Here is a 9,446-nt window from a genome sequence, read left to right on the forward strand (position 1 = left end):
GGTCATGGGTTTTAATCCCGGCTCCGCCACTTGTCTGCTGCGTGACCTTAGGCTAGTCACTTTACTCCTCTGGGCCTCAGTGATCTCATCTGGAAAATGGGGATTGAGACTGGGGGGCAGGGGACTACGTCCAACTCGATTTGCTTGTCTCCACCCCCGCGCTTAGTACACCGCCTGGCAGATAGTAAGCGCTTAACAAGTACCATCATGATCATCATCTGGGCCCGAAAAAAAGGCTTGGGGGTCTCTAGCCCTGGAGGGTGGGGGAGGAAGGAGACGACGCGGGAGGGCACCTGGGTCCCGAGGGTTTTCCCTCTCTCCCCCTTCCCCCATTTTCTCTGTCCTTATCCTGTAACACTTTCTCGTCTCTGTTCGTTTCCTGTTTCATCGCCAAGGTTTGTCTCGGGCTTCTCTGGGTCCCTGTCTAATTCCGTTTCTGTCTCCCTGTCTCTCTGCCTCTGCCTCCTCCTTCCTCCTCTGTCTCTGCCTGTGTCTCTGTCTCCCTCCTGCCCATCCCCATCTCTCTGTGTCTCTCTCTCTCTCCGTCCTGCCCATCCCCATCTCTCCGCCTCTGCCTGTGTCTCTGAATCTCTCCGTCCTGCCCATCCCCATCTCCGTGTCTGCCTGTCTCTTGATCTCTCTCGGTCCTGCCCATCCCCATCTCTCTGTCTCTGCCTGTATCTATCTCTCTCGGTCCTGCCCATCCCCATCTCTGTGTCTCTGCCTGTATCTTTATCTCTCTCCGTCCTGCCCATCCCCATCTCTCTGCCTGTGTCCCTGTCTCTCTCCGTCCTGCCCATCCCCATCTCTCTGCCTGTGTCCCTGTCTCTCTCCGTCCTGCCCATCCCCATCTCTCTGCCTGTGTCTCTGTCCCTCTCCGTCCTGCCCATCCCCATTCCCCCGTCTCCCCTTCCCCCCATCCCAAGCCTGACTGACCCCTTGTCCCCCCGGCCCCCCCCCCCCCCCCCCCCCCCGGGTCTAACGCTTCCTGTCCCCTCCTCTGTGTGTGTGTGTTTGTGTGTGTGTGTGTCCACCCAGGACGATGGAGCGGCGGCCGCCGGAGCTGACCCCCACTGAACCGCCCCCCCAGGATGCGCCCATGGAGCCGCCCCGGGGCCGGGACAGGGATCCGGACGCCCCCCTCCTCACCCCGCTGCCCAACGGCGTCGCCAAGGAGACGGGCCGCCCGACCCCCGACCCCCACCCCCCGGCCGGCGAGCCGGTCCAGCGCGGGGGCGGGGGCGGCCTGGATATAAAGGGGCGGGAGGCGGGGGGCGAGGCGAGGCAGAGGGTCCCGACCACCGAGCTGTGCAGACCCCCGGGCCCCGGCCCCGCCCCCGCCGAGCTGCCCAGCGACGGCCGCATGGTGCAGCTCAGCCCCCCGCCCATCCCGCTGCAGCCCGCGGCCGCCGCCGCCGCCGCCGCCGCCGCCGCCGCCGCCGCCGGCCGAGCCATGCTGTTCAGCTTCGGCCAGCCGCTGGCCGTCATCAACAGGTCAGTCCCGCCCGGACCTCTCCGGCCACCCCTCGGCGTCCGTCTGGGGAGGGGGGGTGGGCCCTGTCCATCCGGCTCTGTGCCCTGCGTCCGCCCGCCGGTCTGGGCGTCCGACCCTCCGGCCGTCTGTGGGTCCGACTCTCCGTCCGTCTGTATGTCCGACTCTCCGTCCGTCTGTGTGTCCGACTCTCCGACCGTCTGTCCGTCTGTGTGTCCGACTCTCCGACCGTCTGTATGTCCGACTCTCCGTCCGTCTGTCCGTCTCTGTGTCCGACTCTCCGACCGTCTGTGTGTCCGACTCTCCGACCGTCTGTCCGTCTCTGTGTCCGACTCTCCGACCGTCTGTGTGTCCGACTCTCCGACCGTCTGTCCGTCTGTGGGTCCGACTCTCCGTCCGTCTGTATGTCCGACTCTCCGTCCGTCTGTGTGTCCGACTCTCCGACCGTCTGTCCGTCTCTGTGTCCGACTCTCCGACCGTCTGTGTGTCCGACTCTCCGACCGTCTGTCCGTCTCTGTGTCCGACTCTCCGACCGTCTGTGTGTCCGACTCTCCGACCGTCTGTCCGTCTGTGGGTCCGACTCTCCGTCCGTCTGTATGTCCGACTCTCCGTCCGTCTGTCCGTCTGTGTGTCCGACTCTCCGACCGTCTGTATGTCCGACTCTCCGGCCGCCTGTGTGTCCGAGCGTCTGCTTCCTCTCTTCCTGTCGATCCGTCCGTCTACCCTCCCCCATCCCTTCGGTTGGACTGTGTCCGACCCGATTTACTTATGTGTCCACCCCAGCGCTTAGTACAGTGCCTGGCACATAGCAAGCGCTGAACAAGTGCCATCTGTATCATTATTATTGCTCTGTGCCTGCGGGTGTGAGGGCGGGAGGGTATACGCTCGGACACCTTTGTGTACCTACATATCTGCGATGGTCTCTGCAATGTGTGGGTACGTGTGTGGGAGGGCTCATGTCTGTGTGCCTAGGTTGTACACGCATCGGCCTGTGAATGAGAGCACGCGTCTGTGTGTGGAGTGGATAAGGGCGGGTGTGCCTGCATATTAACGTGCACCAGAGAGTGCGTGTACTCGTGTGTGTGTGTGTGTGTGTGTGTGTGTATGGGGGCTGTGTGAGTGAGTCTGTGTGTGTTTGTGTTGGTGTGTGTGTGTGTGGGGGGGGTGATGTTCTGCCCCTTTTCCTTCTCCCACCGGTCAGTCTGTCTCTTTAGTCTTTTTAGTCAGGGTCTGGGTGGGTCGGGGGTGGAATGCCTCGTCCCCTTCAAAAGGGCCCCCTGTCCGCCTGTGTGTGTGTGTGTGTGTGTGTGTGTGTGTATTTGGGGGGGCGGGAGGTAGCTACTCGGGTGTGGGTATGCCTGTGTACATGTGTGCGTCTGTAATTCTTTTTTGGGGGTAGAGCTAGGCTGAGGGCAGGGATTCCCGCCTTTGGGCCCGAACTCCACATTCCCGGGGCCTTCCCTGGGGAGGAGGCGGGGGTCCAGAGGCCACAGCGACCCCCCCTAGATTGTCCTTCTCGCCTTCCTCCCTCCCCACCTCATGCCCACCGCTCTCTGACCCCCGCCTTCCCTGCTCCCTTCGCCCTTGTCTTTGCAGTGGGTTTTTCGGAGATCCGGACACCTTCCCCATGTTCAGCAACAACAACCGAGTCAAGCGGAGACCCTCCCCCTACGAGGTGGAGATCAATGATGGTGAGCGACCCTCGCCCGCCCCGACCTTCCTCTCCGCCCACCGGCCTCCCCTTCGCCATTATAGCGGAACACCTAACGCTAATAATGTTGATGGTATTTGTTAAGCCCTAACTAGGTTCCAAGCACTGTTCTAAGCGCTGGGATAGATACAAGGCAATCGGGTGGTCCCACGTGGGGCTCGCGGTCTTCATCCGCATTTTACAGATGAGGGAACCGAGGGACAGAGAAGTTAAGCGACTTGCCCAAAGTCACCCAGCTGACAAGTGGCGGAGCCCGGGATTAGAACCCACGACCTCGGACTTCCAAGCCCGGGCTCGTTCCACTAAGCCAGAAAGCAGCTCGCGGTACGGCTAGCCTTCGGGACTCCCGCGGCCGGGCCAAGGGGCCAGGAGAGTAGTTATTTGCAAGGCTAAGTGTCACTCCCTCCCCTCCATCACGCTATTTCCCCCCGCTCGCTCTTCTTTTTTTCTCTCCCTCCTCCTTCTCCCCCTTTCTTCTCCTCCTCTCCCCTCCTTTTACGAGCGCTTAGAACGGTGCTCAGCGCTTAGTACACTGCTTGGCACATAGTAAGCACTTAAATACCATCCTTATTATTATTATTACCTTCCTCCCCTTCCCCTCCTCTTCCCCCTTCCTCCTCCCCCTTCCTCTTTTTTCCCTCCTTCTCCCTTTCCCTTTCCCCTTCTTTCCCCCCTCCCCTCTTCCCAACCAGGATTTATTTTCTCACTCTGCGGCTTCCCCATCGCCAACCCTGCCCTGCTAAGTGGGAGCCTTCTTCTCCACAGCGTCCTATCCCACTTTCCTTCCAAGACGGGCCCGGTGGTCGGGGACCCCCTTTTTTCCCCACCCCCGGGAGGGAGCACCCCGCCTTTTCCCCTCCCCATCGCTGACCACAGTCCCACGAACCTGGCTGGTCGGAGCCGCCCGAGCCACCGGACCCGCGGGTATTCATTCAATAGTATTTATTGAGCGCTTACTATGTGCAGAGCACTGTACTAAGCGCTTGGAATGAACAAGTCGGCAACAGATAGAGACGGTCCCTGCCCAGAGGACCGCTCCCCCTGGGGGCTTCGGTTCCGGGACAGAAGAAAACCCAAAAAGTTTTTTTGGTACGTGGAAACCCGAGAAGAGCTGCGTGAGAAGCAGCGTGGCTGAGTGGAAAGAGCACGAGCTTGGCAGTCAGGGGACGTGGGTTCTAATTCCGCCTCCGCCACTTGGCGGCTGTGTGACCTCGGGCAAGCCGCTTAACTTCTCTGTGCCTCATCTTTAAAATGGGGATTAAGCCTGTGAGACCCACCGATTACCTTGTGAAGCAGCGTGGCTCAGTGGAAAGAGCCCGGGCTTCGGAGTCAGAGGTCATGGGTTCGACTCCCGGCTCTGCCACTTGTCAGCTGGGTGACGGTGGGCGAGTCACTTCACTTCGCTGTGCCTCAGTTCCCTCATCTGGAAAATGGGGATTAAGACTGAGCCCCACGAGGGACAACCCGATTCCCCTGTGTCTACCCCAGCGCTTAGAACGGTGCTCTGCGCAGAGTAAGCGCTTAACAAATACCAACATTATTATTATTATCATTATTATTCTCCGCTGGCCACCCGGCTGAGCCCCCGCTGTCCGACCCCGGTCATCTCCCATCCCATCGGGAAGCGGCATGGCCCAGTGGGTAGAGCACAGGCTCGGGAGTCAGAAGGTCATGGGTTTTAATCCTGACTCCCCCACTAGTCTTCTGGGTGACCAAGTCGCTTCACTTCTCTGGGCCTCAGTTTCCTCCTCTGTAAAATGGGGATTGAGACTGTGAGCCCCGTGGAGGACAGGGACTGTGTCCAACCTTCTTTGCGCGTAGGCACATAGCGCTTAACGCATACCATAATTATTACCTTTATCCACCTCAGCGCTTAGAACAGTGCCTGGCGCAAAGTAAGCACTTAACGAATACCATAGAGAAGCAGCGTGGCTCAGTGGAAAGAGCCCGGGCTTGGGAGTCAGAGGTCACGGGTTCTAATCCCGGCTCCGCCACTCGTCAGCTGTGTGACTCTGGGTAAGTCACTTAACTTCTCTGTGCCTCAGTTACCTCATCTGTAAAATGGGGATGCGCACTGTGAGCACTACATGGGGCAACCTGATGACCTTGTATCTACCCCAGCGCTTAAAACAGTGCACGGCACATAGTAAGCGCTTAACAAATACCAACATTATTCCTATTGTTATCCACTCCAGTGCTTAGGACAGTGCCCGGCACATATTAAGCGCTTAACAAATACCAACATTATTATTATTATTGTTATCCACTCCAGCGCTTAGGACAGTACCTGGCACATAGTAAGCGCTTAACAAATACCATAGTTATTGTTATTATCCATCCCCGCGCTTAGGACAGTGCCTGGCACATAGTGAGGAGCAGCATGGCTCAGTGGAAAGAGCACGGGCTTGGGAATCAGAGGTTATGGGTTCGAATCCCGACTCTGCCACTTGTCAGCTGTGTGACTGTGGGAAAGTCACTTAGCTTCTCTGTGCCTCAGTTCCCTCATCTGTAAAATGGGGATTAAGACGGTGAGCCTCATGTGGGACAACCTGATTACCCTGTATCTACCCCAGCGCTTAGAACAGTGCTCGGCACACAGTAAGCGCTTAACAAACACCAACATTATTATTAAGCGCTTAACAAATATCATAATTACTATTATTATCCATCCCCACACTTAGGACAGTGCCTGGCACATAGTAAGCGCTTAATAAATACCATCATTATTACTATTATCCATCCCCAGCAGTTAGGACAGTACCTGGCACAGAGTAAGCGCTTAACAAATACCATCATTATTATTATTATCCACCCCAGCCGTTAGGACAGTGCCTGGCACATAGTAAGCGCTTAACAAATACCATCATTATTATTATTATCCATCCCCGCCCTTAGGACAGTGCCTGGCACAGAGTAAGCGCTTAACAAATACCATCATTATTATTATTATCCACCCCAGCGGTTAGGACAGTGCCTGGCACAGAGTAAGCACTTAACAAATACCATCATCATCATTATTATCCATCCCCAGCAGTTAGGACTGTGCCTGGCACATGGTAAGCGCTTAACAAGTACCCCAATTATTATTATCTCCCCGGATCCCCCCCGCTGATCGCCCCCCTTCCTCGCTAGCCGTCCGGCCGAGCCCCCCGCAGGGTCTCCAGCTGACCACCTCTGCCCTTCCAGGCCCGCACACCAAGGTGGTCCGTCGCATCTTCACCAACACGCGCGAACGATGGCGACAGCAGAACGTGAACGGGGCCTTCGCCGAGCTCCGCAAGCTCATCCCCACCCACCCCCCCGACAAGAAGCTGAGCAAGAACGAGATCCTGCGCCTGGCCATGAAATACATCAATTTCCTGGCCAAGCTGCTGAGGGACCAGGAGGAGGAGGGGAATCAGCGCGGCAAAGGGGGAGCCAAGGAGGCCGCTCCCGGGGTGCAGGAGGACCTGCTCCAGGACATTCTGTCTCCCAACTCGAGCTGCGGCAGCTCCCTCGATGGGACGGGCAGCACCGACAGCTTCTCCGAAGAGGCCGAGGCGCTGGACGCCAAACACCCCCGGGGGCTTCACCCGTCCACCCTGCCGGTCGAGGGCAGCGGGCAGCGGTGACCCGTCCCGCGAACCCGCGGGGAGGGGGCGGGGAAAGATGTGGGGGGACGGGTCCGGCCCCCATAGGGAGCCTCCGGGACAGGAGGGAGGTTCTTGGCTGACCGGGAGGGCGGAGGGCGATGGGGACCCCCCTCCCCGGGCCTCCCGTCCCCCCCCCCATCCCCGCGACCCCCAATTTCCGAGGGTCCCGGCTGGGAGGCGGCGCCCGGGCGCAGAGTCCACCCCGGACGCACAGGTACTTTCCTCCAAGAATCCCAAATCCCACCCGGCGCGGGCCCCGTCCTCGGGTTTTCCAGACGCTAAGCCCCCCCTTGGCCCTGCAACCCCCCAACCCTCCTCCTCTGGGGGGCCAACCGGCCCGCACTGACCCGGAGCACTGACCCTCCGTGGGGCCGGGCCCGGGCAGCGGCAGACCCTAACGGGTGGGTCGGCGTCCGGGCCCTTTGCAAACCTCGTCGGACTTCAGGTGGTGGTGAGTCGGGGTCGGGGTGTGGACTTTCGCTCCCCCACCCCCCACCCAGCATCTTTGCGTCACTCCCACGGGAGACAAGGTACCCAGATCCTCGCGCTGACCCCTCCGCCTCCCCCATTCAGCTTTCGCGTCAACATCGAAATACCTCCTCGGGCCCGGCGTGCTCCAGGTGTTTCCTGTGAGGGGGTGACCTCCTAGGGCGGGGAAGCGAAATGAGGCCGACCTTAACGCCTGCGTGCATGTATGTCCGGGCCTGTCGGCGTGCATCCCGAGTTACACGCGCGCACACTCACACACATGCATCGACGTGTGCACACGCGAGGATTTGGGTTGTACAGGAGGGGCTGGGGGCCAGACCCCGCCCCCGCCCCCCATCCCCATTTCCCGCAGATCCTATGAGCTCCCGGATCGCCAGCGGGAAGAGCTTGGGTCTGAAGGGAAAGTTTCGGAAACTTGGAAGTTGTGCTGGACTGGTCGGTTCAGTGTTGGAACGTGGCTCCGGCCTTCCCATCGGCACTCTTCCCGAAGGATGGAATGAAGCCACCTGAGGGGCTTCGAGGAAGGCCAGGGAGCTGGGTATAATAATTATGGTATTTGTTAAGCGCTTACTACGTGCCGGGCACTGTACAAAGCGCTGGGGTGGACACAAGCAAATTGGATTGGACGCAGTCCCCGTCTCCCATGGGGCTCACGGTCTCGATCCCCATTTTACAGATGAGGTAATTGAGGTGCAGAGAAGTTAAGTGACTTACCCGAGGTCACACGGCAGACAGGTGGCAGAGCTGACTTCCAGGCCCGTGCTCTTTCCCCTACACTATCCTGCTTCTCATGGAGGGGATATGGAGGGGAGCGGGGCGGTTAGAGACCGGAAAGCGGGGGGGTGTCCATCCTACGGGAAGGACACCCCCCAAGGTACCATCTCATAAGAAGAGGCACCCAATCCAGTAACACAGCCGGCCCTGACCCTGGTCGAATTCCCCGAATGACAAAGACCCGATGGTTTCCCGGAGCCCACCATGGAAGATCACGCGCCCCCTCCTTCCCCCACCTGAAGGACACGTTCTCAGAAGAGAATCAAAGCCCAAGAGACGATATGTCTCCACTGTCACTGACTGTAGACACGGAGGTACCGGGCTGGTGGAAACGGTGGAATGGGGGACTTTCTACCTGCTGGTTTTCTTGGGCGGAGTTGTAAAGGCCGAGAGTCTTCGTTCTGCCCACCCAGCCATCCACGGATGGCATTTATCCACTACCACCCTCTCCTAGGGCCCCTCCCTCCTCCTCCATCCTCCCAGAGATCCCGTCCGTTCCTCCGGAAAAGGGGTGGGACCTAGGGTTGCGCCGGTCCTAGCTAACTTAGGTTATTTGACCCAATTCCTCTTGGGAAGAGTCTGGATTGGGTTGGATGACCGGTCCCTAGTGTAGACGCCTAAATGAAGCCAGTACAAGGCCTGGAGGTTCGGACTTCCTAGCGGACTCTCAGACCCCCAGTCTTTTGGGAAGGTGTTTCCCTCCCTGGAATTACCCGATTGGATATGGGATTGTGTTTGGGAATGGAATTGTCCATGCTGGAGCTGGCCACCTGGAAATGGCGGTTTAGAGCGGGGGAGTAAAGCGAGGCATTCGCTCTGGCTAAGAAATCTTCTTCCCCTGGAGGAGTTTGTGGGAGTAGGGGAGAAGACTGAACACAGCCCCCGTGTGAGGAAAATAATCATGGGCTGTTTGGCCGATCCAGGCTGTGAAGACCACCAAAACGGGAGGTGGATTACTTTTGTCCCAACTCACCGCCTTTGGCTGTCCTCATAGCTGGGATTCCCAAGACCCCGGCCGGCTTCCTCTTGTGCAGGTTGGTCCCCGCTGCTGTTGTCGGGATTCCGGGATGGATCCGCCGTAGCCTTATCCCGGGTTGAGGATCATGGGGGAGGCTGGCGAGTGAGGGGAGGGGGAGAAGGAGGCTTTCAAGGAAGGAAGGAGAGCAGGGAAGAAACACCCAATCACCATATCGTGTCAATCGGGAGAGGTAGACGTGGGTGTCTCTAGAGACCGCGACCTGGAAAACCACTGGCCTGTTCTCCTGAAGAGAGGCAGCAAACATTCCAGAAACAAAAATGAATGTCAGGAGGGGAGGAAATTGCCTCTTTTTTTTAAATGAGTATTTTT

The 9,446-nt window shown here is 58.7% G+C and overlaps 1 protein-coding gene across 1 annotated transcript; it reads left to right on the plus strand.

Annotated features, from left to right (window-relative positions):
• Positions 1-1,207: 1,207 nt before the first annotated feature.
• Positions 1,208-7,935, plus strand: TAL1 (TAL bHLH transcription factor 1, erythroid differentiation factor; the record flags this gene model as incomplete). The annotated part of the gene is made up of 3 exons (XM_029046737.2): positions 1,208-1,494; positions 3,089-3,183; positions 6,390-7,935. Coding segments are annotated over 3 exons (807 nt in total), but the record flags the coding sequence as incomplete, so codon positions are not given.
• Positions 7,936-9,446: the final 1,511 nt, after the last annotated feature.

Source organism: Ornithorhynchus anatinus, chromosome 18 (assembly GCF_004115215.2).
Source record: "Ornithorhynchus anatinus isolate Pmale09 chromosome 18, mOrnAna1.pri.v4, whole genome shotgun sequence".
Classification (NCBI taxonomy): Eukaryota; Metazoa; Chordata; class Mammalia; order Monotremata; family Ornithorhynchidae; genus Ornithorhynchus; species Ornithorhynchus anatinus.